This window comes from Caenorhabditis elegans, chromosome II (assembly GCF_000002985.6).
Source record: "Caenorhabditis elegans chromosome II".
NCBI classification, from domain to species: Eukaryota; Metazoa; Nematoda; class Chromadorea; order Rhabditida; family Rhabditidae; genus Caenorhabditis; species Caenorhabditis elegans.
The window spans coordinates 13,725,056-13,751,713 of NC_003280.10; the positions used below are offsets into that span (position 1 = coordinate 13,725,056).

The 26,658-nt window shown below is 35.4% G+C and overlaps 5 protein-coding genes and 4 non-coding genes across 9 annotated transcripts; 6 read left to right on the forward strand and 3 right to left on the reverse strand.

The window, feature by feature from the left end:
• Positions 1-9: 9 nt before the first annotated feature.
• On the reverse strand, positions 10-744 carry Y54G9A.7 (DUF1713 domain-containing protein; the record flags this gene model as incomplete). Its single annotated transcript, NM_064477.8, has 1 exon — positions 10-744. The coding sequence occupies one exon, from the start codon at positions 742-744 to the stop codon at positions 10-12; it is 735 nt and encodes a 244-aa protein (NP_496878.1).
• A 262-nt stretch (positions 745-1,006) lies between these two features.
• Positions 1,007-4,555, forward strand: bub-3 (Mitotic checkpoint protein bub-3). Its single transcript, NM_064478.7, has 3 exons — positions 1,007-1,260; positions 2,584-3,221; positions 4,250-4,555. The coding sequence occupies exons 1-3, from the start codon at positions 1,027-1,029 to the stop codon at positions 4,407-4,409; spliced, it is 1,032 nt and encodes a 343-aa protein (NP_496879.1). The 5' UTR covers positions 1,007-1,026; the 3' UTR covers positions 4,410-4,555.
• A 105-nt stretch (positions 4,556-4,660) lies between these two features.
• On the forward strand, positions 4,661-6,488 carry Y54G9A.9 (HIG1 domain-containing protein; the record flags this gene model as incomplete). Its single annotated transcript, NM_182193.6, has 2 exons — positions 4,661-4,812; positions 6,264-6,488. The coding sequence occupies 2 exons, from the start codon at positions 4,661-4,663 to the stop codon at positions 6,391-6,393; spliced, it is 282 nt and encodes a 93-aa protein (NP_871993.1). The 3' UTR covers positions 6,394-6,488.
• A 1,225-nt stretch (positions 6,489-7,713) lies between these two features.
• Y54G9A.15 lies at positions 7,714-7,765 on the forward strand. The gene has a single exon (NR_051841.1). It is a non-coding gene; the product is annotated as an Unclassified non-coding RNA Y54G9A.15 (non-coding RNA).
• On the reverse strand, positions 7,714-7,765 carry Y54G9A.16. The gene has a single exon (NR_051842.1). It is a non-coding gene; the product is annotated as an Unclassified non-coding RNA Y54G9A.16 (non-coding RNA).
• Positions 7,766-9,660: 1,895 nt separating this feature from the next.
• Y54G9A.12 lies at positions 9,661-9,850 on the forward strand. The gene has a single exon (NR_051843.1). It is a non-coding gene; the product is annotated as an Unclassified non-coding RNA Y54G9A.12 (non-coding RNA).
• On the reverse strand, positions 9,661-9,850 carry Y54G9A.13. Its single transcript, NR_051844.1, has one exon. It is a non-coding gene; the product is annotated as an Unclassified non-coding RNA Y54G9A.13 (non-coding RNA).
• A 1,414-nt stretch (positions 9,851-11,264) lies between these two features.
• Positions 11,265-11,878, forward strand: R06B9.5 (Phosphoinositide phospholipase C; the record flags this gene model as incomplete). The annotated part of the gene is made up of 3 exons (NM_064479.5): positions 11,265-11,390; positions 11,647-11,749; positions 11,801-11,878. The coding sequence occupies exons 1-3, from the start codon at positions 11,296-11,298 to the stop codon at positions 11,876-11,878; spliced, it is 276 nt and encodes a 91-aa protein (NP_496880.1). The 5' UTR covers positions 11,265-11,295.
• A 4,804-nt stretch (positions 11,879-16,682) lies between these two features.
• On the forward strand, positions 16,683-24,928 carry mig-14 (Protein wntless homolog). The gene is made up of 9 exons (NM_001027104.4): positions 16,683-16,805; positions 17,244-17,332; positions 17,386-17,477; positions 18,928-19,150; positions 20,074-20,346; positions 21,200-21,278; positions 21,825-21,976; positions 22,709-23,237; positions 24,649-24,928. Exons 1-9 carry the CDS (start codon positions 16,697-16,699, stop codon positions 24,750-24,752), a joined length of 1,650 nt encoding a protein of 549 aa, NP_001022275.1. The 5' UTR covers positions 16,683-16,696; the 3' UTR covers positions 24,753-24,928.
• The last annotated feature ends 1,730 nt before the right edge of the window (positions 24,929-26,658 follow it).

A 26,658-nucleotide genomic window follows, 5' to 3' on the forward strand; every position in this document is an offset into this window, starting at 1 on the left:
TGATTTCTTCTACTTTTTCCGATATAATTTCGCGTATTTCTCCTTCAACGCCTTGATCTGCTCGGCTTCTTCTGGGGTTGGAAGTCCGGCTCTCTTATCAATATACTCGCTCTTCGGGAGCCCATACAACTGCTCCAAGCTCATAAATCGGCTCCAATGCGGGTAAAGCTTCCTTCCGGTCGGCGCCAGCTCGTCCTGCCACTCCTTATTCGCCATTCGAATCGTATCCTTCACATATTTCTCCGGATTGAACGCCTCGAGCTCGGTGAGCAGCGACTTCATTCGCTTCTGGAATTCACGTTCCGATTTCAGCTTCTTCTCTCGGTGATATTTCTGATATTTGAAGAAATCCCGGTCGTATCGCCGCCGTCGCTTGTGCTTCTTCATTTTTTTCCGGCGAATTGTGAGCAGACGAGGCGATAGCCACATTGGCGATTTATTCGGTGTTCCTGGAGCAATTAAAAAGCCTTTTTCGGCAGTTGGAGCCAATTTTTCCAAAATTTCCGTCAAAATTGCGCCTGGGGCAACTATTGGTGAGCGGTGGAGTGTTGGGAAGGTGTAAATTTGCTGTGGATTCTCCAGCGATGGAAGTTCAATCGATTTCTCGACTATAGTCGTCGATGGGGTGACAAGTGGCGGTAGAATCGATGAAGTTGGTGGAGGACGGAAGAAATGCATTTGAGAGCGCTGAGTGATACTCAGGCGGCCGCATGCCTCAATAAGGCGCGATACTGCTCGGCTCATTGTACCCTGAAATAGATTTATTAAATTTATGAAGAAAAAAACCCAGAAATTCAAGCAAAAACTCAATTTTAAAAGGTGAAAGCTAAAAAATAAAATAAAAATGTTTTGCGCGTCAGATTCGGTGCCCAATCTGCATATGCCCAGCCGTGACGCAAAAATGCACCAATTGTGCCATTTGAATTTTTTCCATTTCGCGCGCGCGCATTTTATCTATTTTTTCTCTCTATTTTCGGCTTTTCTTCTGATTTTTTAATTATTTTTCAAGGAAAGCACAATTTCCAGATGTCTACCTACCAAGCGGCGACAATTGTGGCGGCTCCCAACGAGTTTCGCGTCCCGTTTCCCCCATTTGTACAAATTTCCAAAGTTCAGTTCCAAAGAGAAGCCGGCTCACGTTTGCTGGCCGCTTCCGGCTGGGATGGCACTTGTCGCGTCTATGAAGTCGGAAAGTTGGGAGATATCTCGGAAAAACTCGTTTTTACACACGGAAAACCACTTTTGACGTGCACTTTTGCGGTAGGGGTTTCAGGTTTTTAGGTTTTTATTAAAAATTGCTTTAAAACATGCCCATGGGGTCACAATGACCGAATATCATGATAAAAAAATTCAAAAAAGTTTTCTAGATTTTATATGATTTTTAGAAAATTGAAAAAATCTCAGTTTTCCCCGCTAATTCCTATTTAAATTTCCGCCAATTGGATTTGTTCGATGGAGCGTGCTTTCAATTGGCGGAGATTCAAACACTGCCAAACTTTTTCCTCCCGAGGGACGAGGCAATGCGATTTCTAGGCCATGGCCGAGGATCCGACAAGTTTTAGCGTCAATTTATCTTGCTTTGTTGTTTTCGCGTGGTTTTTTTTTTGTTTTTCACCGATTTTTTGTCCCGTTTTTTCTTATTAAAACTGAGAAATAAATATTTTTTGCATTTGCAGATGCTAAAACAATTTCCAAATGAAAAAATTGTGTATTCAGTCGGAAAGTAGCGGTGAAAGTGGGCAATGTAATATGATCGATTACTGGAATACTAAACCTAAACTTTTTCTGAAACATGATAAATATGCTGCTTAGATGCTGAAACTACCTGATTTTCAGAACGAGACCGCTGAAAAAGTTTTGAGGTTTTCAAAATTCAACTTTTTTGGTGAAAAAGTCGAGATTTTTGCACAAAAAGTTGAATTATGAAAACCTCAAAACTTTTTCAGCGGTCTCGTTATGAAAATCAGGTAGTTTCAGCATCTAAGCAGTATATGTATCATGTTTCAGAAAAAGTTTAGGTTTAGTATTCCAGTAATCGATCATATTACATTGCCCACTTTCACCACATCTTGCCGACTGAATGCAAAATTTTTTCACTTGTAAATTGTTTTAGCATCTGCAAAAAAATATTTATTTCTCCTCAGTTTTAATAAGAAAAAACGGGAAAAATCGGTGAAAAACAACAAAAAAAACCACGCGGAAAACAATTAAGCAAGATAAATTGACGCTAAAACTTGTCGGATCCTCCTCGGCCATGGCCTAGAAACCGCATTGCCTCGTCCCTCGGGAGGAAAAAGTTTGGCAGTGTTTGAATCTCCGCCAATTGAAAGCACGCTCCATCGAACAAATCCAATTGGCGGAAATTTAAATAGGAATTAGGGGGGGGGGGGGGGAAACTGACTATGAGATTTTTGCAATTTTCAAAAAAAAATCATATAAAATTTAGAAAAATTTATTGATTTTTTTAATCATGATATTCGGTCATCGTGACCCCATAGGCGTGTTTTAAAGCAATTTCCCCTGATTTTAATTACCAAAAAAAAAATTACACAAATTATTTTTTTATAAAAACAAAAATTCCAGGGTTACAACAAAGTAGCGTTCGGAGGAGTCGATCACAACGTAAAGCTTGCCGATATCGAAACAGGCAACGGAACCCAACTGGGATCGCACGCGCTGGCCGTCCGATGCATGGAATTCAACCCAATGTCGAGCCTCATCGTGTCCGGTGGCTGGGATTCGTCGGTAAAGCTGTGGGACGCGAGAAGCTACGGAAACGGCGCCATCGAGTCGGTCAACGTGTCGAGCAGTGTCTACGCGATGGATGTTCTGAAGCATACGATCCTAGTCGGCACGAAAGATCGCAAAATCTTCATGTATGATAGTCGGAAGCTCCGCGAGCCGCTTCAAGTCCGTGATAGTCCGTTGAAATATCAGACACGGGCGGTGCAGTTCTTTCCGACTGGCGAAGCGTTTGTGGTGTCGTCGATCGAGGGAAGAGTCGCTGTAGAGTATGTAGATCAGAGTGGAGAGGAGATGATGAAGAGAAAGTATGCGTTCAAATGTCATCGAGAGAAGGATACTGATGGAACTGAGCTGATTCATCCAGTTCATACCGTCGCATTTCATCCGAAATATGGAACTTTTGCGACAGGAGGCGCCGATGGAATTGTCAATATTTGGGATCCTTTCAATCGGAAGCGTATTATTCAGCTTCATAAGTTAGTAGTGGAGGAAAATTGGCTGAAGAGCGCGGTGTTTGCCGAAGAAAAAACTAGAAATAGCTGAATTTTTGCCGAAAATCGAGGAAAATAGGCTGAAAACTACGAAATTCCCAGCGTTTTATGTGGATTTTTTGCCCAAAGTGACGATATTTGCCAAAAAAAAAAAATGGAAATTGCTGATTTTATTCCGAATTTGAGGAAAAATGGCTGAAAACCACCATTTTTGCCAAAAAAAAATTAAAAATAGCTGAATTTTGTTCAAAAATTGAGGAAAGTTGGCTTAAAAACACGATTTTTTGCCCATAAATAAATTTTTTGCCAAAAACTAGAAATTGCCGAATTTTTAAGCATTCCCTGCGTTTACTGTGAATTTTTTGGGCAAAATTACAATTTTTGTTTTAATTTTTTTAAAAATCAATTTTGCCGATTTTTTCGAATTCCCTCGCCAATATATGACCAACTGTTGAAATTTCTGCATTTTCCGGCTACTTTAATCGATTTTTCTCTGATATTCAGCTTGAAACTACGGAGGCGTTTTTCTTCAAAAAAAAATCTAAATTATCGCTTTTTAGGCCAATCTTAGGGTTTTTGGGATTTTTTTCAAGTTAAACTGAATGAAATTTCCCAAAAAACTCCAAAAATGTGCCTAAAAATCGATAATTTAGCACTGTGAAACTATAAATCAACGGAAAAACGATTAACATAGACTGAAATGCACATTTTTTTGTCATTTTGTACTAAAAAATCCTTTAAAAAAATTTATGTAATTTTTGTCATGGCTTTTACCAAAAAAAACTTTTTTTGACATTTTATGCAAAAAACCATTTTTTTTTTGTTATTTCGTGCAAAAATATTTTTCTGTCATTTTGGCCATAAAAACCCAGAAAGAATTTTTTTTTCAATTTTGGGCAAAAAAAATGTTTTTTTTTGGAGTTCTGAATTTTCCAAAATTTCCAAACGTTTTTAGCTGAAATAACCGTGATTTCTACATATTTTTACCCAGAAAATTTCAAATTTTTTTCCAGATTCGAAACGTCCATCTCCTCATTATCCTTCAACGAAGACGGCTCCCAGCTTGCGATAGCCACATCCTATCAATACGAGAAGGAAATTGATCCATCACCACTGCCAAATAATTCGATCACCATTCGCCACATTACCGATCCGGAGAGCAGACCGAAATAATTTTGAATTTTCGCCCTTTTTTCCATTTTTTTTCCATTTTACGGGACTATTTTTGCTCTTTTTCCGATCTTTTTCCCCAATTCAATACACTAAGATTGTCTAATTTTACTCTTTTTCTCCAGATGAACCATGATTTATCAAAAAAAGTTGAGAAAAATAGCCCTAGAACGGAGATTTTCACCGATTTTTTATTTTTTCTAAATTTTTAAATTTTTTTACCTCCCAAAACCAGTGAAAAACCCCCATTCCAGATGCCAAAAGGAGACTATCCATCGCTGGCCGAGTACGCGGAGGCTCAAAAGAAAATGGGCAGCTGCTTGCCGGAATTTCGAGCCACAATGATTAGATCTGTGCAAATTGGCGCTGGTTTTGGCGTTCCTTTTGGGTTTTATGTCGCGTGGCGGTAGGATTTTGGGGCAACATTTGGGGTTTTTTTTTTGGTAAAAATTGTGAAAAAAAAATTTTTTCATAAAAAATTTTTCGGCAAAAAATGCCTTTTTGCCTAAAAAATTTTTTAATGCATTTTTTACAATTTTACAGTTTTTAGTAAAAAAAAATTGAAAAATATGGGCAAAAACTAGGTTTTTGGCCTAAAAAGTATTTTTGCCTAAAAAGAAAAGTTCGACCAAAAAAAAAATAATAAAAAAAGTTTTTTATTTTAAAAAATTTCGTCCAAAAAGGCAACAATTTATTTTTGGCCTAAAAAATGTCTCTTTGCCAAATGTTTTGTTGATTGAAAATTTGGCCAAAAAGGGATTTTTTGCCTAAAACTTGTTTTTTCGATTAAAAAAAATTTGGTCCAAAAAGGCAAAAATGTCTTTTTGCCTAAAACAAAAAAAAAACATTTAGGGCCAAAAAACGGTTTTTTGCCTAAACAAATTTTTTAAAATTAAAACAACTTCGGCCAAAAACGTCAAAAACAGTCTTTTTGCCTAAAAAAAGTTTGTTTAAAAAAAAATGTTTTGCACTTTTTACAAGATTTAACGAACTTTTTACAGTTTTCAGTGAAAAATAAATAAAAAAATTCAGGCAAAAAAGGCAAAAAAACCTTATTTTGCCAAAAAAAAAAATGTTTTTTTCTCATTTTTACGAGTTTGAACGAACTTTACATTTTTCAGTAAAACAATTAAAAACTCGGCCAAAAATAAACAAAAACCCATTTTTTAAAAGCATTTTTACAAGATTTAACGGATTTTTCACAGTTCTCAATAAAAAATATTTAAAAATTCGGGCAAAAAAGGCAAAAAAATGCTGATAAAATTTTTTTTTGATTAAAAACAATTTTTTAACCCAAAAAAGCTTTTTTTGCCTAAAAAAATTTTTTTTTTATAAAAGAAAAATTCGGCCAAAAACAGCAAAGAAGTGTTTTGTCCTAAAAAATTTTTTTTTGAGAAAAATATTCGGCAAATAAAAAAACAAATTTTTTGTGCTAAATTTTTTCCTGATGAAAAAAATTGGTCAAAAAGGCAAAAAAGGATTTTTTGCCTTAAAAATTTTTAAATGCATTTTTACAAGTTTAAACAGAGTTTTTACAGTTTCAATAGTAAACATTTTACAAAATTCGACCAGAAAAGGCAAAAAATTGTTTTTTTGCCTAAAAATGTTCCTTGAAAAAAAAAATTCGGCCAAAAAAAAAAAGGTCGCCTAAAAAAATTTTTTTCATCTTAAAAAAATTTTTTGCACCTAATTTTTTATTGCATTTTTACACAGACTTTTTACAGTTTTTAGTAAAAAATTTAGAAAAATTTTTGCTTTTTTTACAAGTTTGAACGGACTTTTTACAGGTTTCAGCCAAAAACAAGATTTTTGGCCAAAAAATGCACAAGTAAGGCCTAAAAAAATGTTTTTTTCCAGACAACACGGCCGACACCTCAAGCCATTCCTGGGAAAATCATTTGCCACGTGGCTGACGTCAACACTGACATTCACTTGTCTTGGACTGATGGGCGGCACGTACAGTTGTCTGCGCGTCAAATTTGAATAAATATCTGAATATTTATCTAGTTTTTGTTGTTGTAGAAATTTTCAAATTTTTTCAAATTGTGTTGTAGTAATAAATAAAACAAACTGAAGCTTTTCATCGCCACGTCATATCATTTTTCCACATTGTCTCCCATCTTTTATGCCAGCACTTAATTTTGTTTGTGCAAAAACAAATTGCTGACGATGCTTTTGTGATAAGCAAGATAAGCCGGCAAAAAACCGGTTTTTGGGGTGCTGAACGCATTCGTTTTTAAGTTAAAACTAGTTTACGACTCGAAAATTCGAGGTTTTTCGATAAAAATCGATAATTTTTTTAAACATTTCCATTAATAAACGTTTTAAAACTTTAAAATCGGAATTCGTGGCCAGACCCAAGTCGAAAGAAATATCAACATGTACCTTTAATAGTTACGGTAGGCTTGTATACATTTTTTAAGCGCGGATCCAAATTTTTGTCACTTTCATTGATCAAAAATAGCTTAACGCGTTTGTTTATTATTTTACAACTTGAAAATTCGAGATTTTAAGTTGTAAGTCGTCCTTTATCAGCAATATTCGCGGTGAGACCCACTTCAAAAGTTCATCATGTCCTTTGAAGGGTTACGGTCGTCACTAAAACGGGGTTTCGGGATTTTTTTACTCACTGAACCAACTTTTCGTTGTTTCTATTTATAGGAGATAGCTTACCGCATTTATTTTCAATTTTATAACTAAAAAATTTGGATTCTTAATCAATTCAAGCGGAAAATTAGTAAAAATCGGCTTTCGTGGCGAAACCCAACTCAAAAAGATCGTCGTGTCCCTTTAAGGGTTACAGTAGGCGCCAAATCAATTTTCTTTATTTTCTTCGAGAGTTTTTTGAAGGTTTTTCCTCCCGCTGACTCAACTTTTCGTACTTTTCATTAATAAAAAACAGCTTAACGCATTTTTTTTTCAAATTTTACACAATAAAAATCTCGATTTTAAATCAATATCAAGCGGAAAATCAGTAAAAATCTTCTTTCGTGGTGAGACCCGACCTCAAAATAGAATGATGTTCCTTGAAAGATTACGGTCGGCGCGAACGCAATTTTTTCGTTTAAATGGAATTTTATTGTTTTTAAAATGATTTTTTTGTTTTTTCCACGCGCTGACCCATTTTTTCGTCGTTTTCATTGATAAGAAATCAGATATTATCATTTTTCGTCACCATTATCGTAGAGATTCGTCGATTTTACCACAATTGTCCCATCTTTCACAATAGATCTTTTTCTGAAATTAACAAGCCAAAATTTGATCAGAATGCGCCAATTTCTTCTTCCGTAATAGTGTACAAGAGAGATGTACTTTGTCCTCTTTCGACTACTCACGTTTAGTCGCAAAATACACCCACCCAGCAGTCACCAACCACTGATAAAAGGTGATCAGTTGCATCACTTTTGAAATTTTCGTTGGATTTTCTTTCGGCTAGAAAGGTACAAATTATCCCTATAAAGTGCGCCGGTATCGCCCCAGAAAATCAATTTTTAAAGGTGGTGTAGGCGAATTTTTTTTAATTGCTTTATTAGACTCGAAATTGGCTCTGAAAACACCGAATTTCAAAATGAAACTTCTTGAAAACTTCTCAAAAAAAAAGTTATGACGGCTCAAAAAATGGCCTAAAATTGATTAAAATTTGAAATTTGACCTACTTGTCAGCGCTGTCAGCTGGGAACTTTTTTTTTGAAATCACCGTCAAATTTTAAAGGTGGAGTAGCGCCAGTGGGGAAATTGCTTTAAAACACGCCTATAGTACCACAATGACCGAATATCATTATTAAAAAATTCAAAAAAATTTCCTAAATTTTATATGATTTTTTGAAAATTGAAAAAATCTCAGTTTTCCCCCCTAATTCCTATTTGAATTACCGCCAATTGAATTTGTTCGATGGAGCGCGCTTGCACGTTTTTAAATTTATTTATTTTATTTTTTTTTTGTTATTTTCCACCGATTTTTAATGTTTTCAGTGTGTTTTTGCTTGAATTTTAGAGAAAAAGTCAAAATAAATGCAAATTTTCGATTAAAAAGCAAGCGTACAGGCGTAAATCAGTTCGAAATCGTTTAAAACCGTTACTTTTTCATTTTACGCCTGTACGCTTGCTTTTTACTCGAAAATATGCATTTATTTTGACTTTTTCTCTAAAATTCAAGCAAAAACACACTGAAAACATTAAAAATCGGTGGAAAATACCAAAAAAATAAAATAAATAAATTTAAAAACGTGCAATCGCGCTCCACCGAACGAATTCAATTGGCGGAAATTTAAATAGGAATTAGTCAAAAACTGAGATTTTTTCAATTTTCAAAAAATCATATAAAATTTAGGAACTTTTTTTTGAACTTTTTCATCATGATATTCGGTCATTGTGGTATCATAGGCATGTTTTAAAGCAATTTCCCCACTGGCTCTACTCCACCTTTAAAATTTGACGGTGATTTCAAAAAAAAAGTTCCCAGCTGACAGCGCTGACAAGTAGGTCAAATTACGAATTTTAATCAATTTTAGGCCATTTTTTGAGCCGTCATAACTTTTTTTTGAGAAGTTTTCAAGAAGTTTCATTTTGAAATTCGGTGTTTTCAGAGACAATTTTGAGTCTAATAAAGCAATTAAACAATTTCGACTACACCACCTTTAATCTAGAAAACTGTCATTTTCACCGGAAAAAAAGGTCAAAAATCAGCGCGGCTATCACCGTTCTATCAATCAAAAGTTCGTGCACTTTTGGCAAACCGATTTTTTCGTTCCAAAATTTATTTTTTCGCCGCTTCGGCAGACACCAGTTGGTGTCAATAAGTTGCAGCCAAGAGAGAAAATTGAAAAAAAAACAAAACAAAGAACGTCTGATCTTAAATCTTTCTTGTTTTTGTCTTAAAATGTACTTTTTTCTTTAAATTTTCGCTTTTTTAAAGTGTTTTTCAACAGAAAATACACAAATTTTCACCGAGAGCTTTAAAATTTTTTCCTCGGGGAGTACACAGGCTCCGTAGACCGACACATGGCCCCATTTTCGGAATTTTTCTTGGAGAAGGCTCGTTTATTTGGGCCCATTTAAGAGTATATTTGAGCAAAAAAAAAAATAAAAAAAGGGCAAATTTTCGCCTTTGGCTTTAGCTTTGGCTTAGGCGCAGGCTAAGGCTCAGGCTAAGGCTCAGGCTTTGGCTCAGGTTTAGGCATAAGCTTAGGCGTAGGCTTAGGCATAGGCTCAGGGTGAGGCTATGCTTACAATTAGCCTTTGGCTTTAGCTTTGGCTTAGGCGCAGGCTTAGCTTTTAGGCTTAGGCTTAGGCTTAGGGTTCGGCTTAGGCCTTCGACTTAGGCCTTCGCTTAGGCTTAGGCTGAGCCTGAAGCTTAGGCCTAGGCTTCGACATAGGCTTAAACTTTGTTTTAGGCTCAAGCTTGGCTTAGGCTTAGGCCCAGGCTTAGGCTCAAGCTTAGGCTTCGGTTGTAAAAAATCCCAAAAAAGCACATTTATGACTGTGGCCGAGTTTTCTCTCTTCTCGGCCACATAAGGTTACTTATGTCATATGCTTTAACTGCCGACTTGTTACAAAAAAGTAAGATCGAAATTAGGCAAATTCGGCGCAATTGCCGGTTTGCCGGAAATTTTTGATTCCGGCAAATTGGCGATTTGCCGGAAAAAAAATTGTTCCACCCCTGATACACTGCCTAACTTGAATTGAGATAGAACAATAAACAGAACATTTTCTATTTCTTACAACAACAACACCAACTACTAGTACTCGGTGGTTCTCGTCTCTCCCGGGCCGTCTAGTTGTCTCTGCGTCTCTCTCTGTCTCTCTATCATCCGCTGTGTTCGGGTCCGCCCTACACACAATTCCCGTGTGTCACCTCGAAGACGAGGCAACGACGACGAGGATGGTTTTGGGCTTTTTTTTTTTGCTTTAGGGCCATAGTTTTTTTCCAATTTTTGCCGGTTTCTGAGGAAAAATCGAGCTTTTTAAAAGTTTTTCCGAAAAAAAAAGCAAAAATTTTGAATTCCCGCTAAAATTAAATTGGCACTCATTAGTTTTTTTTTAAAAAGAAAACTGTATGTGGTCATAAATTGAAATGGAAGAATTTGCCGCCGAACTAGGCCATTTTGGCTCGGCCATATCTGGGGGAGATTTACGGCGCGTTGTGTGTCGCGTCGCGGCTCGATTTCAGTTGTGGAGTACACGACTTTCGGAAAAAAGTGTGTTTTTTCTGTTGAAAAAGCCATGTTTTTGACATCTTACAACTCGTGTTTTGTACGAAATTCATCCGGCCTGGGTCTCGCAACGAATCTCTACAGTATCAACTGAAATCGAGCCGCGACGCGATATGCAACGCGCCGTAAATCTACCCCAGATATGGACGAGGAGCCAAAATGTGGCCTAGTTCGGCCTAAACTCTTCCATTTCAATTTATGAGGGAAGCTAGAAGTCCGTGAACTCTGTCTTGTGTAAGAAATTCGACCGGCCTGGTCTCGCAACGAATCTCTACAGAATCTACAGTAGCTTGTCGTGGCGAGACCCTCGTTTCAAGGAATTCCTCATTTTCAGAAGCCTCGAATCGATTTGTGATATTTTGAAAAAAATTGAATTTTAGGTCCAATTTTCAAAAATTTAAAGAAATTGGCTAAAAAAAATTCACCTCATGAGGGTCTCGCCACGATTTGACTACTGTACAGCTTCTTCGTGAAATCGAATTTCGTTGCGGGACCCAAGTAAAATCTCAAAAATCTCTCCAGAGCTATCTGTTGGTGGTGGTGGTCACTCACTTGTTGTTTGTTACATTTTGTCGCTTTTTCTTCTTCTCTTATCACCACCGCCCGGGGTTCGTTTTCTCTCGTTTTTTCTCAATTTTGCAGTCAAAAAACCCAAAAAACCCCCAAATTTCCTGCAGATGACGTACGATTTGTCTCGCTTGACACAGGATCTTCCACACGAAACATCAGAGCCGTCGCCGAAATCGGCGTCGACGCTCAGCTTGCCACCCGGGTTAGTAGTACACGTCAGAGTGTGTTATTTCGGTTTGATCTACGTTGATCTACAAATAATGCGGACAGAGTTTTCAACTGATTTCGCATGATTAAGAGCGCGCTGACGTCACCTATTTTTGGGCAAAAAATTCCAAAATTCCCGCTTTTTTTGGAGACCAAACCGTAATAGGACACGTGACACACTGTTTTCGTCGTGTTTTCAACAAGAAAACAGAAAATAAATTAGAAAATGATTTCATCCTAAAAAATTCCAGCGAATCGGACCAAAACGGGAACACGTCGAGTCACGAGGGTGTCACACCACCACGTCGCCGCTGCACCATAAGCCGCTCATCGTCAATCGACTCGATTTCTGGGGTAATTTATTGTGAAAAATCACATTAAAAATCATTGAAAACCATTCATCAGGAAACACTAATCAGCGAGTATTTCTCGTCCGACGAGCTCGACAAGCTGAGCACTGCACTTAGCGAGGTAACTTTTTAAACTTTTGCGCGGAAACTCACAGATTTTGGCGTAAAAAACGCGAAAATCGCCCAATTTTTACTTGAAAACCGCCGCAAAAATTCATCGATCACCTTGTAATGAGGCACAACACTGTGTGTACAAATGTTGCAAGTGAGAAGGTGTTTCACGTGAACGGCAGGCATACGTACACACAGGACAAAGTCCACTCATTCACTCATCATCAGAAGGCATTTATATACAATTAATTGGGATGCGTCAGCTGGAGGATGCAGGGGAGAATAGGGGTAAAAGAACACACTGTGACAATATATATTTATAATATTGAAAATTGTGTGAAAAATTACGGTGCTGGGAGCAGGCCTTGTGCCGGTTTTTTTTCTTGAAAAACCGAAAAATTTTGGGTCAAATTTGCCTGAAAAGTGCAATTTTTGTTGTATGTGATATTATCGAACCCGGAATGAGTCCTAATTGCGAAAAAGAAACTCGTAAATCGACAGGGATCCCTCGTAGATCGACAAGAACTCCTCGCAAATCGACAAAAGCTCCTCGTAAATCTACAAGAACTCCTTGTAAATTGACAATAACTCCTCGTAAATCCACAAGACCTCTTCGTAAATAGACAAAGAATCCTCGTAAATCTACAAGCAATCCTCGTAAATCGACAAGAACTCCTCGTAAATCGGCAAGAACTCCTCGTAATTCGACAAGAACTCCTCGTAAATCCACAAGGACTCCTTGTAAATTGACAATAACTCCTCGTAAATCGACAAAAACTCATCGTAAATCGACAAGAAAACCTCGTAAATCGACAAAAAACTCCTCGTAAATCGACAAGTACTCCTCGTAAATCGACAAGGATCTCTCGTAAATCGACATGGAATCTTCGTAAATCGACAATATGATCGTTGATTTCTCCGATTCTTGTCAACTTTGTGTTATCAGTGATCGGCCGATATTATTATTATTATGATTAGATTTTTTATCAAATCAGGAAGTGTGTTTGTCCCACACAAAAGTTGTCTCGATTTCTTCCACGTGGTTGTTTATTGTATACGCCAGCCAGCCAGCGCCGCTGTGTCGTATCAATCATTTCTTGACCGGGGAAATGTTGTTTTCCTCTATTTGTAGGGATTTTGTTTCGACGAAGCTATGAAACCCTTTATCGGGTAGTTTCACGTGGTATCAGAATGTCCCATTTCGATTTGATCTCCGAAAATTGCGGGATTTTAGAGGCAGAATTTTAAACTGATCTACCATGGTTAGGAGTGTGCTAACGTCAGACTCTTCTGTGGAAAATATTCCCACATTTTTTGGAGATCAAACCGCAATAGAACAGCCTGACACCATGTGTAGTTTTGTGGCTGGGTCAAATCGTGGTAAGACCTATCCAACCACCACAAACGGCTCATAACTTCACGTGATCTTCGCTCTCTGACGTCATTATGCATTATCTCGCTGTGTGGTCCTTGACCACCACACCGCTGCAGCGACGGTGGCGGGAAGAAATGTACTTTGACCGAGGCCGGGGGGGTGATCTCCGGGAAGAGTTGGAATAAACGTTCGATCAACGTATAGAAAGGAAACGATTTCTTTTTCCGGCAAATCGGCAAATTGCCGGAATTGAAAATTTCGGGCAAATCGGCAGATTGCCGGAATTAAAAATTTCAGGAAAATCAGCAAATTGCCGGAATTGCAAATTTCCGGCAAATCGGCAAATTGCGGGATTTGAAAATTTCCGGCAAACCGGCAAATTGCCGGAATTGAAATTTCCAGCAAATTTGCAAATTGCCGGAATTGAAATTTCCAGCAAATTTGCAAATTGCCGGAATTGAAAATTTCCAAAAAAATCGGCAAAATGACGGAATTGAAAATTTCCGGGAAATCGGTAAATTGCCGGAACTGAAATTTTCCGGCAAATCGGCAAGTTGCCGGAATTGAAAATTTCCGGCAATCCGGCAAATTGACGGGATTTAAAATTTCTGCCAACCAGTAAGTTGCCGGAATTGAAAATTTCCGGCAATCCGGCAAATTGACGGAATTAAATATTTCCGGCAAATTCGCAAATTGCCGCAATTGAACATTTCCGGCAATCCGGCAAATTGACGGAATTAAACATTTCCGGCAAATTCGCAAATTGCCGCAATTGAACATTTCCGGCAATTCGAGAAGATATACCGGAATTACCGGAATTGAAATCTTCAGGAAATCGGCGAAATTGCCGGAATTGAAAATTTCCGGCAAATCGGTAAATTGCCGGAAATGAAAATTTCCAAAAAATCGGCAAAATGACGGAATTGAAAAACTCCGGCGATCCGGCAAATTGCCGCAATTGAACATATCCGGCAATTCGAGAAGTTGCTTCAATTGAAAATTCCGGCAAATCGGCAAATTGCCGGAATTGAAAATTTTCGGCAATCAAGGCAATCGGCAAGAATCATTTTCGACTTTTTTTTTCGAAAAAAGTAGAATTTTTTCAATTTTTTCAAAATCTACATGGCAATTTCCCCATTTTCCGGAAATTCCACACAGGTTCACAGGACATCTTCCCAGCTCTCCACATGCTCATAAATCGCCCGCGCTAATCCGTAGATCAAATGAATTCCGTGTCTAATACTTTGTTGATACTAAACTTATGGCCAACTTGCACAACTACACACACAGGCGGTTCTCTTTGTGGGGGGTTTTCCATTCGTCTAGTCGTCTGTTTCTCTTCTATTTCTTCAGCTCTTTTTACAATTCGAAGGAGGAATGGGGATGGATACGACTGGTGGTGGTGTCGTAAAACGACAGAGACAGAAGGTCAGCCAGAAAACACCGCATACATAAAAATGCAAAAACCGACGACACAAGAAGACCGTCATTTTTTGCTGCCCCATCTGTTTGCCTGGGTTGTTTCACTTGAGATATTTCCTACTTGATTCGTCAGAAATCTCTAGAACCCGGAAAATCGACTAATTTTTGAAAAATTTGATTTTTAACAAATATTGCACTGTTTTCCAGAAAAATCGTACATTTTTCCTCGTTTTCCTGTGCCATGGCTTCCATGCTAGGCAGGCGTGGTTACGCCTGACGGCCTCCTAGAAGGCTTAGTGTTCGCCTAGGCCTTCATGTGGTGTCAGGCTGTCTCATAGTGGGTTGATCTACAAAAAATGCGGGAGTTTTTACTTCAGAAAAATGTGGTGTATGGGACAGTCTGACACCACGTGGGCCTTCAGCAACTTGTTAAAAACCGGCAAAACTTTGGAAAAAGTTATATTTCCGAAACCGCAATAAGCCCGGAAAATCGAATTTTTTTGTTGAAAAATTCGGTAACTATCTAATTTTTATAATGATGGCACTGGTTTCCAGAAAAATTGGTAATTTTTCTTTGTTTTCCTTACGATTTGCCGGAAATTTTGAATATTGGCATATTGCCGATTTGCTGGAAATTTTCAAATCCGGCAAATTGCTGCTTTGCCGAAAATTTTGATTTCGGCATTTTGCTGTTTTGCCGGAAAATTTTAATTCCAGCAATTTGCCGGAAATTTCGATTTTCGGCAACATGCCGATTTGCCGGAAATTTTGAATTTCGGCATTTTGTCGATTTGCCGGTTTGCCGAAAATTTTGAATTTCGGTAATTTGTCGATTTGCCGGAAGTTTTGATTTTCGGCATTTTGCTGTTTTGCCGGAAATTTTCGAATATTGGCATTTTCCCGATTTGCCGGAAATTTTCAATTCCGGCACATTGCCGATTTGTCGGAAATTTTGATTTTTGGCAACTTGCCGATTTGCCGGATATTTTGGTTTTCGGTAATATGCCGATTTGCCGGTTTGCCGGAAATTTTAAAATCCGGCAAATTGCCGGTTTCCTGTAAATTTTAAAATCCGGCTAATAGCCGGTGTGCCGGAAATTTTCAATTCCAGCAACTTGCCGATTTTCCGGAAATTTTAAATTTCGGTAATTTGCCGTTTTGCCGGAAATTTTGATTTTCGGCATTTTGTCGATTCGCCGGAAATTTTGATTTTCGCCATTTTGCCGTTTTGCCGGAAATTTTGATTTTCGGCATTTTGTCGATTTGCCGGATATTTTGAATTCCGGCAAACTTCCGGTTTGCCGGAAACTTTGATTTTCGCCATTTTGCCGTTTTGCCGGAAATTTTGATTTTCGGCATTTTGTCGATTTGCCGGATATTTTGAATTCCGGCAAACTTCCGGTTTGCCGGAAACTTTGATTTTCGCCATTTTGTCGATTTGCCGGAAATTTTCAAATCCGGCAAATAGTCGATTCGCCGGAAATTTTGATTTCGACAATTTGCCGTTTTGCCGGAAATTTTCAATTCCGGCAATTTGCCGATTTGCCGGAAATTTCAATTTCGACAATTTGCCGTTTTGCCGGAAATTTTCAATTCCGGCAATTTGCCGTTTTGCCGGAATGTCTAAAATGAGCTCAAAGCTCACGCCTTCTCCCCCGGAAATTCGAATTTCGGCAACAAATTGTGCATTCTTTCCACATGTGCTTCATCTTCCTCCGTCTCTAAGTAGTTTTCTCTCATTCTTCCTATCCTATTTCACTACTATTTTATTGCCCACGATTTATTTCATTTTAGTTCAGTCCGTCTTCTCCTCGTGTTTCCCTGTTGAAGAGTTGCGAGATTTTTGCTTCGAAAAATCCGAAAAACGAGATTTTTTTGGCTAAACATCGCCCGACCAATCAGCGATTCGCCCTCCCACTTTTCCATTAATCAGCAGAGCTCGAAGATGCTGATTGGCTGAAAAGTGGGCGGTGCTAATCGCTGATTGGTCAGTCAGTTTTCATTGGTTTTCCTCGAATTTCGTGTAAAATTTCAGAACCAATCATGGCGGGCGGAGCCGTCATCGAGAATCTGAGCAATCGGAAGCTTTTCGTCATTTTCGCGGGTCTTTTGGTCATTCAAATTATGTTCTTCCTGATTGGTGCCTGGTATGGTGAGTTTTCCGGGAAATAATCGATAAATAAGCTTGGGCTTAGGCTTAGGCTCAGCTTTTGGCTTAGGCTTAGGTTTGGCTTATACTTTGGCTTAGGCTTAGGCTTAGATGTAGGCCTAGGCTCAGGCTTAGGCCTAGGTTGAGGCTTAGGCTTAGGCTCAGGCCTAGGCTGAGGATTAGACTCAGGCCTAGGCTTAGGCTTTGGCTTTGGCTATGGCTTTGGCTTTGGCTTAGAAAAAAGAAAAACTATAAATTTCCAGAAATTCCAAAAAAAAAAAAGTTTACTATATTTGGCGGCGAAAATTCAAATTTTGGTGAATTTTGGCAGTTTTTTTTTCCGAATTTTTTAGAAGTTTTTTGATATATTAAGACTATTTTAGGCGCCAATTTCAAATAAATTTTCCCTAAAAAGTCCGAATTTCTTGCTCTTCTTTCCAGCTCCATCGCCATCTTCTTACATGGAATTCGAAATGATAACTTGTCGTGACGAGACCAAAGGACTATCTGGAGAATGGATTCATCGAGATGTACATATTTTCAGCACCGAAAAATTATATATTTAAGCCTGAAAAAATTGCAGAATTGCCAGCAAATATCGGAGTTGTCAGAGTACACACCGTCCTCATTCGATCTTCGAGAAATTGTGTTCATCGCGAAAATGCCGCATACTCGGTTCGGGAGTTGATTTTTGGCGGGAAATTTGCGAAAATTTGAAGTTTTCGGAAAAATTCATGTTAAAAACTTTTTTTCCTAAAAAAAATGGCTTAAATTTTTGAAAAAAAAATTTGGAAAAAATTGCAAAATAAAATTAATTAATCCGATAATTTTTTTCGCTTTTTTCTGAAATTTTTTCTCTGAAATTATTTTATTTCCGAGCTTTAGTAGAAATGTTATGGAGAAATTTTCTTATTTTTTTTTGAAAAAATTCCAGAAAAAAATCGAAAAGTTTCAAAAATTCGAAAAAAGTTCGAAAAATATAAAAAAAATTCGAAAAATTCGAAAAAAGTTTCGAAAATAAATTCAAAAAATTTTGAAAAAATAAATCCGAAATTTTTTCGATTTTTTTTAAACATTCCGGACTTTCAGAATTTTTACCTGCGAATTTATAGCATTTCCGAGCTTTTGTAAAAATTTTCTGAAATTTTTTCATTTTTTCTTGGAAGAAATTCCAGAAAACATCGAAAAGTTTCAAAAATTTTGAAAATAAATTCTAAAAAATCCAAAAATTCGAAAAAATAAATCCTAGAAAAAATTTGAAAATGTTCTAAAAATCTAGTAAAATTCCAGAAAAATTCGAAAATTTTGAAAAAAAGTCAAGAATTTCGAAAAATTCTTTAAAATTTTCGAACAAGTTCGAAAAAATTTTAAAAAAAAAGAAACTCAAATAAATTGAAAAAAATCCAAAAATTTCCAAAATACATTCAAAAAAGTTCTAAAAATCTAGTAAAATTCCAGAATAATTCGAAAAAAAAAATCGAAGTTTCAAATAACTTTTTAAAAAATCCAAAAACGTCGAAATAAGTAAAAAAATTGAAAAAAAAATCGAAAAGTTCCAAAAATTCGTTTAAAGAATCAAAATATTCCAAAAATCAAATAAAAAAAGAAATTTCGAAAAAAAGTTCTTAAAAAATCTAGAAAAATTCCAGAAAATCCAAAAATTCAAAGTTTTCAAAAATAAATTCAAAAAATTCCAAAAAAAATTCGAAACAAAAAATTATTTTTTAAAAATTCGAAAAAGTTCAAAAATTATGAAAAAATTCCAAAAAATTCGAAAAGGTTCAAAAAATCTAGAAACATTCCAAAAATTTCGAAAAAATCGAAAAGTTTCAAAAATTCCAAAAAAACGTTCGAAAAAGTTCAAAAAAACTAGAAAAATTCCAGAAAAAATCGAAAAGTTTCAAAAATTCGCAAAAAAAAATATTTAAAATAATTTCGAAAAAGTTTTTGAAAAAATTAGAAAAATTCCAGATAAATTCGAAAAGTTTCAAAAAAAATTCAAAAAAATCCAAAAAAATTCCAAACATTTCAAAAATTCCCAGAAAACTATAATTTTTCTATAATAAATTTTTTAAAAAATCCCTAAAATTCCACATAATCCAAAAAAACCTAAAAAATTTTTCAGTGACGGAATCGAGCTCGAATACTCCCCGTGGTTCCAGTTCTTGCTCGGCGTGCTTCATGTCGACGTGGAATACAGTGAGCACTTTAAATACGTGGCACATGCTCCACTGGAGCTGGAAGTTCGTATGGGATATCGTGACAAGGAATCAAAGAAAAATGAATGGAAAGAGCTGGTCACGTCGAATGTTACACGCATTTTGGAGTGCACAATTGCTGAGGATGAGGTCCGAAAATTGGAAATTTGAAAAAAAATTGAAAAAATCATAATTTTTGCTCAAAAAAAGGGAAGAAAAACTGATTTTTTAAAGCAGTTTTATGGAAAAAAAATTGCAAAAGTATTCAAATTTTTCATTTTTTCTTTAAACCAACGGATTTGAACCTAAATTTTTCAACTTAAAAAAATCATTAAAAATTTTTTTGAAAAATTCGAAAAAATTCTGTAAATGTCGAAAAAAATATCGAAAAAATTTCACAAAACAAATCTTTAAAAAATTCCCGAAAAATGTCAAAAAATTGCTCAAAAAGTGATGAAAAAGTGTAATTTTTGCGGTTTTCCGAAAATATGCATTTTTGAAAATTAAAAAAAAAATCAAGAATTTCCGAGTTTTTCCAAAAAAGTTTGAAAAGTTGCAATTAATTCTAGATAAACTTCGAGACCTCAAAATTTCAATAAAAAATCCCATCTCCGCCAATTTGCCGTTTTGCCGGAAATTTTAAATTTCGGCATGTTGCCGATTTGCCTACGTGATTTTCATTTTTCGGCTCAAAATTTGGAAAATTGTAAAAAAAAAACTCATGAAAATAGCGAATATTCGATTTGTTTTAAAATTGTTTGAAATACAATCAAAAATCAATTTTTTAACTCGAAAAAATTCCATAATTTCAGAAAATTCATATGTTTTTGAGTGGAAAAAAAAAATCAAAAATTGTCAAAAAATTCAAAAAAAAAAAAATTCAAAAAAAAATCAAAAACTGTCAAAAAATTCAAAAAAGTTCTAAAATTCTGAAAAATTTCAAAAATTAAAAAAAAACATTTCAAAAAAAATCAAAAATTGTCAAAAAATTCCAAAATGCTCGAAAATTTCAAAAATTACAAAAAAATAATTTTTTTCTCACTATTTTATAATTCTAACGAAACATTTTCCAGAAAAAAGCCGGTGGAACCTACGACTGCGACATGCTTGATCTCTTCGAACTTGGCTCAAGCTCCTACCCATTCTACCTGATCAATATTCGAATTCCGATTAATCAGCAGGCGTGCCAATTCGATAATAAAAGTGCAAATTGTCAAATTGGGAAGCTCACCGGCCTACGACTCATCGAAATTCATCAAAACGGAGGATTCACACTTGTTTGGCTTTGGACTAAGACTTTTATGACACCAGTTGTGGCGATTTGCCTGTGGTGGTATTATAATAGAGTTCGTATATTTTTGGAAATGTTTTGTTTAAAAAATAAAAAAAAATTGGAAAAAAAATCGAAAATTTGGAAAATTTAGAATTAAAAAAAAAAAATTTGAAACATTCAAAAAAAATTCGAAAAAGTTCAGAAATTTCGTTTAAAAATCTTAAAAATTCAACAAAAAACAAAAATTTCGAAAAATTCAAAAAAAGTTCACAAAAATTCGAAAAATGTTCAGAATTTTCGGTTAAAAAAAAAAATCTAGAAAATTTCGAAAATTTCGAAAAATCCATAAAATGTTTTTTAAAAATCTGAAAATTTTCAAAATTTTCAAAAAAATTCGTAAATTTCAAAAATTTGGAAAAAAAATCAAAAATTTCCAAAAATCTCGAACATTTGGAAAAAAACCAGAAAAAATCAAAAAATTCCAAAAAAAAATTCAAAAAATTTCGAAAATTAATTAGAAAAAATTTCAGAATTTTTCTTCTGAATTTTTGGAATTTTCAGAATATGTAATTTTGAAGGATTTAGACAGAGAGTGTTCTAAAAAAAGCCAAAAACTTCGAAAAAAATGAAAAAATTTTGAAAAAGGCTGAAAAATTCTAAAAAGAGTTCGAAAAGAGTTTTAAAAAAATCAGAAAAACTCGAAAATTCAACAAATTAAAAAAAAAGTATTTCCGAATTGCCGTTTTTGAAAAAATATCAATTTTCCGAAAAAAAAAACCAGAAAAAATGTGTTTGCGATAGAAAGGATTAAAAAAGTAGCAATTAGATTTTTTAAAATTAATGCTAGGAACTTATTAAAAAATTGGAAAAAAAATCCAACTTTTATCATTTTTTAGGTAAAAATGAAATATTTCCAAATTTTGCAGATCAACCAACTCGCCAGAAACCCACTTTTACTGGAACGTGCCATTCTTCTGCTCGGCCTAAGTCTCGTCATTCTCGACTGTACGTCAAACGCCCGAAACCTCCGTGTTTTACACAAAATCACCGAAAAATTCGAATTTCCACTCAAAAATCCCTAAAAATCTCTAAAAAATTCGAATTTTCGTTCAAAAATCCCCAAATATTCGAAAAATTATAAATCAAAAACAAAAAAAAATTCAAATAATTTCGGAAAAAGTTTAAGAAAAATCAAAAAAAAAAGGTCGAAAGATTCTAAGAATTTCAAAAAAAAAATTTAAAAAAATTCAAAAAAAAACTTTGTTTTAAAAATGTTTAAAAAAATTTAAAGAAATTATAAAAAAATTGAAAAATTTCAAAAAAAACCTTTTTCCCCGTTTTTTGGTCCATATATTTTATGGAGAATTTATTTTTTGAAAAATATCTTTTAAAAAAATCGGATTTTCATTTAAAAAAATTCCAAAAAATCAAATTTTCACTCAAAAATTCCAAAAAAATCTCTAAAAATTCGAATTTTCGTTCAAAAATCCCCAAACATTCGAAAAAATTCACAAATTTCCACTCCACAAAAAATCGATATTTTTCTTCCAGTCCCAATTGAATGGATCTCCTTGACCTACCGTATTCCATTCCTACTTCTTATTTCGGATCTTCGTCAAGGTCTCTTCTACACTGTGCTCTTCTCGTTTTGGCTCATTTTTGCCGGCGAGCATCTGATCGATGATAATACCAGAAATAATTTGGTAAGGATTTTTTTTTTTGGAAATTTTTGAAAAATTTTTGAAAATTTTTGAAAAAAAAGAAAAAAAAAAGATTTTTTACGAGAAAAAACATGCAATTTCGCGCCGAAATTTTTTTGTTTATTTTTCCTGAAAATGTGAAAATTGCCGATTTGCCGGAAAATTTCCAAACTCGGCAAGCTGTCAATTTGCCGATTTGCCGAAAATATTCAATTCCGGCAAGCTGCCGGTTTGACGATTTTCAGGCAATTTTCATTTCTGCCAATTTGCCGATTTGCCGAAAATATTCAATTCCGGCAATTTGTCGATTTGCCGATTTGCCAGAAATTTTCAATTCCGGTAATTTGTCAATTTTCCGATTTGCCGGAAGTTTTCATTTCCGGCAATTTGTCGATTTGCCGATTTGCCGGAATTTTTCATTCTCGGCAAATTGCCGATTTGCCGAAAATATTCAATTCCGGCAATTTGGAGATTTTCCTGTTTGCCGGAATTTTTCAATGCCGGTAATTTGCTGGATTGTCGATTTGCCCGAAATTTTAAATTTCCGCAAGCTGCATGTTTACCGGTTTGCCGGAAATGTTCATTTCCGCCAATTTGCCTGTTTACCGATTTTTTCAATTTCCCGATTTTCCGAAAAACTTTCATTTTCGACAAATTGCCAATTTGCCGGTTTGCCGGAAATGTTGTTCGATTTTTTGATTTTCCAAAAAAAAAAAAGTCCCCCAATATTTCCAGAAATCCTACCGCTTCAACCTCTCGTTCATAATCACCGCCTCGCTGGGCCTATTAATCTACGATCTCATCGAACGCGGAATCCAGCTCTACGATCCTTTCTACAGTGTCTGGTCATCACCGACAGGCTCACAGATCGCCTATTTCGCGATTTTCATCTCCGCCATCAGCACCGTCGCCTATTTTATTTTTCTTTTCTTCAAAATCGCCAGGGTTTGGAGCACAATCAAGAGCAAACGGAGTGCTCAAATCTATCAAACGAGCGAAAATCGACGGCTTAAAGTGGAGGGAGTGATCTACCGATTCAAATTTCTGATGCTCTTCACCTTGCTCTGCTCCGCATTCACAATCGCCGCATATTTCATGAAACAATACGGAGAAGCACAGCTTCATGGGGATGAAGCTCGTGATGGATTCCTTACTGGAAGCACATCGGCATTCTTTACCGGCGCTTTCGGAATGTGCAATATTTATGTTCTTTTGCTGCTTGCCATGTACGCCCCATCGCACAAACATTATCGTGGAGCTTCTCGTGAGTTGAGGAATTTAAACAAATGCAAAAAAATCCCAAAGACTTAAAAATTTCATTAGCAATTTGAAAAAAAAAATTTCAAAAAGCTCAAAAAATCAATAATTTCGTAAAATTATTTTTTTTTATTCGAAAAAAGTCGAAATTAAATTAAAATCAAAAAAAAATCCAAAAGGTTCAAAATGTTCGAAAAAAATCTTTAAAAATTCGAAAAATTCGACGAAACAGTAAAAAAATTGCGCAAAAAATTCAAAAATTTCGGAAAACTTCTAAGAAATTCGCAATAGTTTGAAAACGCTCAAAAAATTCTAAAAAATTCGGAAAAGTCTAAAAAAATTCCAAAAGGCTCGAAAATTTCTAAAAAATTAATTTCCCAAAAGAAATCAGAAAAAAAAATCGAAAAAATTCAAAAATTTCCAAAATATCGAAAAATAAACTTTGAAAAAAATTCCAAAAAATTTCAAAATAATTTAAAACATTCGAGAAAATTCCAAAAAAGTTCGAAAAAATTCTAAAAAAAAAAAAAATTTGGACAAAATTTTTAAAAATCCAAAAATTCCGAAAAAATTCAAAAAAGTTCGAAAAAATAGAAATACTTGAAAAATTTCGGTGAAATTCAAAAAAAAAATTTAAAATTTCGAAAAAAAAAATTTTAAATCGAAAAAAAATTCAGCAATTTCGAAAAAAATTTGCAAATATTCAAAAAAAAATTCGAAAAATTTCAAAATGTTCGAAAAAAATCTTTAAAAATTCGAAAAATTCGACGAAACAGTAAAAAAATTGCGCGAAAATTCCAAAAGAAAATTTTTTGAAAAAATTCAAAAATTTCGGAAACATTTAAAAAAATTCCAAAAAAATTAATTTCCCAAAAAAAAATCGAAACAATTCAAAAATTTCCAAAATATCGAAAAAAAAACTTTGAAAAAAATTCCAAAAAATTTCAAAATAATTTAAAACATTCGAGAAAATTCCAAAAAATTCGAAAAACTCAAAAAAGTTCGAAAAAATCAAAAAAAAAAAAATAAATAATTTGGACAAAATTTTTAAAAAATTCAAAAAAAGTATTAAAAAATTCAAAAAAAAAATTAAAAAAGGCTCAAAATTTTTGTTTAAATCAAAAATTACGAAAAATTCAACAATTTCGAAAAAGATTTGCAAAAATGCGAAAAAAAATCAGAAAAAAATGTATTTTAAAAATTCAAAAAAAGTCTTTTGGTTTGGTTTTTCTCAATTTTTCGGCAAAAAACTAGAAAAAATTTTTCTGCAAAAAAACGACCCATTTTTCGAGTTGAAAAAAAATTTATTAATTTTTTTCGGAAATTTTTTTACTTAAAAAAAAATTTTCTTGTCCATTTTCAAAATAAATCTCTGAATTTTCTTATCCAAAAATTCGAGAAATTATTGATTTTTCCAGAATTGATCGACGAGAACGACGACGACGAAATAATGGAGGATCCATCGAATCAGCACACCGAGTCGAATGCAATGACGACATTCCTGAAGCCGAGCACCGATTGAAGCAAGCACCGGCAGCAGCATAATGTATAAATTCCCACATCCACCCACTCATTTTTTTTTCGTTTGTACCAAGATTCTCAATTTTTCTCACCTTCTTAATTGCATTTTTTTTGTCTTTTCAGCTTTAGTGCTCTTTTGCTCTTTTTTCATCGAAAAATACAAATTTTCAACTACTACTACTACTGTAGTTTAAAGGAACATATGGTGAGCGGGCTCTCGTAAAAAGTAATGAACACCCAGGTGCCCCCCGGCCCCCGCCGCCTCTCAAATTTCTCAATTTTCTGTGAACAGTTGACATTTTTACACGGCTCCAAATGTGCTCAGAATTATTTTTTGAAAATTTTAGCTTTTTGACTCTGAAAATTCAAAAAAAAATCTCGGCCATGAAAAAATAATTGGTGGCCGAATTTTCCATTTTCTCGTCCATGTTGAGCATTCTCGGCCAGGAAATAAGTTGGTGACCGAGGTTTCGGTTTTCTAGGCCAAGCAGTCGAAATTTCTTTTGCAGCGTAACTCCTCATATAATGACGTTTCTCGGCCACGGAAAAAAAATCCGTGGCCGAGTTGCAGCGTGACCTAGAAAACGCAAAATTCTTCCATCAAGATGTTGGGCCGGCAAAAAAATGGAAGCTGGCCTAACTTTTGCTACTTTTCTCGGCCATGTTGCAAATATCGCGCTACTCCGGTTTCCACAGCATGGCCTAAAAAACGCTAAAACTCTTCCATGTAGATGTTCGGCCGCCAAACAAATCGGTGGCCGAGTTTTCTGCATTTCTCGGCCACGTTGCGTAATATATCTTCCAAAAATCAAATTTCTTGAATCAAAAAATCGCTTTTTTACTTTAAAATGAAGAAAAGTAGAATTTTCATTCGATTTTCATGGCCGAATTTTCTCTTTTCTCGGCCACGGAGCAAAAAATCATTTATCTGGTGGCGTGGCCGAGAAAACCAAAAAAATCTCGGTGGCCGAGTTTTCCATGAAACTGATTTTTTTTCTAATTCTAAAAAAAACTCAAGCCGCTGGCCGAATTTCACTTCTTCTCGGCCATGTTGCAAATGTCGACCTACTCCGGCCTCCACAGCGTGGCCTAGAAAACTCGGAAGCTCTTCCATGAAGATGATCGGTGGCCGAATTTTTGTGTTTCTTTTCTCGGCCACGTTACAGGAACTCTTCCCCGACGATTTGTCGCTGACAAAAAAAATACGGTGGCCGAGTTTTTTCCTTTTCTAGGCCATGCATGGCCTAGAAAACGCAAAAAACTCTTCCACGTGATTTTTGTGTAGTTCCCGCCAAAGCTACAGTGCCCATTTAAAGGCGCGTTCCGTATTTTTTAAACAAAATCAACCGCTTAGTCACCGATAATCTATTCTTATCACGGATCACATGATCTCCTTTCGGCGGGAAATTCCAAATAATCCTTTTTTTTCTCGTAATTTGATAATAGCGAGGCGTTTTTTTAAAAATTACTTTTTTTGCTTCCCCGGTGCGGGGGCCCAACCCAAAAACGGCAATTTTTGATCAAAAGAGATGAGAATTGAAAAAAGAAGATGAAGAAAGGAAATGACCTCAAACAATAAATGGGGGGAATCTGTTTCCAATCTCATGTCTCTTTTTTTCATGTCAACAGCCATCCCCTGCTGTCCCCTCTACACAGTTACATTTTTGCCCCCGCGCGCGCGCTTTTTGTTTGGTTTTCTCTGGCATTTTCTCAACAAGTTTTCGATATTACCGTGTTGAACACCTCTCCAGGTTTTGTAAAGTAGGTGGCCGAGTTTTTATTTTTCTCGGTCTCGTGTTATTGTGCGCTTTAGCTACATGGCCGAACTTTCTCCTTGTGCTGGCCTGTGTAAAAAGCGGAGTTTTCTAGGTGAACAGAAACAAGTTGGTGGCCGAGTTTTCTCTATA

What these genes read in the sequence shown, in the direction of transcription:
- mig-14 (NM_001027104.4), top strand. Translation starts at nt 16,697, where the DNA reads ATGGCGGGCGGAGCCGTCATCGAGAATCTGAGCAATCGGAAGCTTTTC. An exon ending in GAGAATGGATTCATCGAGAT is followed by an intron (nt 17,333 to 17,385) that starts GTACATATTTTC and finishes AAAAAATTGCAG; the next exon opens with AATTGCCAGCAAATATCGGA. An exon ending in GCGAAAATGCCGCATACTCG is followed by an intron (nt 17,478 to 18,927) that starts GTTCGGGAGTTG and finishes AAAATTTTTCAG; the next exon opens with TGACGGAATCGAGCTCGAAT.
- bub-3 (NM_064478.7), top strand. Translation starts at nt 1,027, where the DNA reads ATGTCTACCTACCAAGCGGCGACAATTGTGGCGGCTCCCAACGAGTTT. An exon ending in TTTTGACGTGCACTTTTGCG is followed by an intron (nt 1,261 to 2,583) that starts GTAGGGGTTTCA and finishes CAAAAATTCCAG; the next exon opens with GGTTACAACAAAGTAGCGTT. An exon ending in CGTATTATTCAGCTTCATAA is followed by an intron (nt 3,222 to 4,249) that starts GTTAGTAGTGGA and finishes ATTTTTTTCCAG; the next exon opens with ATTCGAAACGTCCATCTCCT.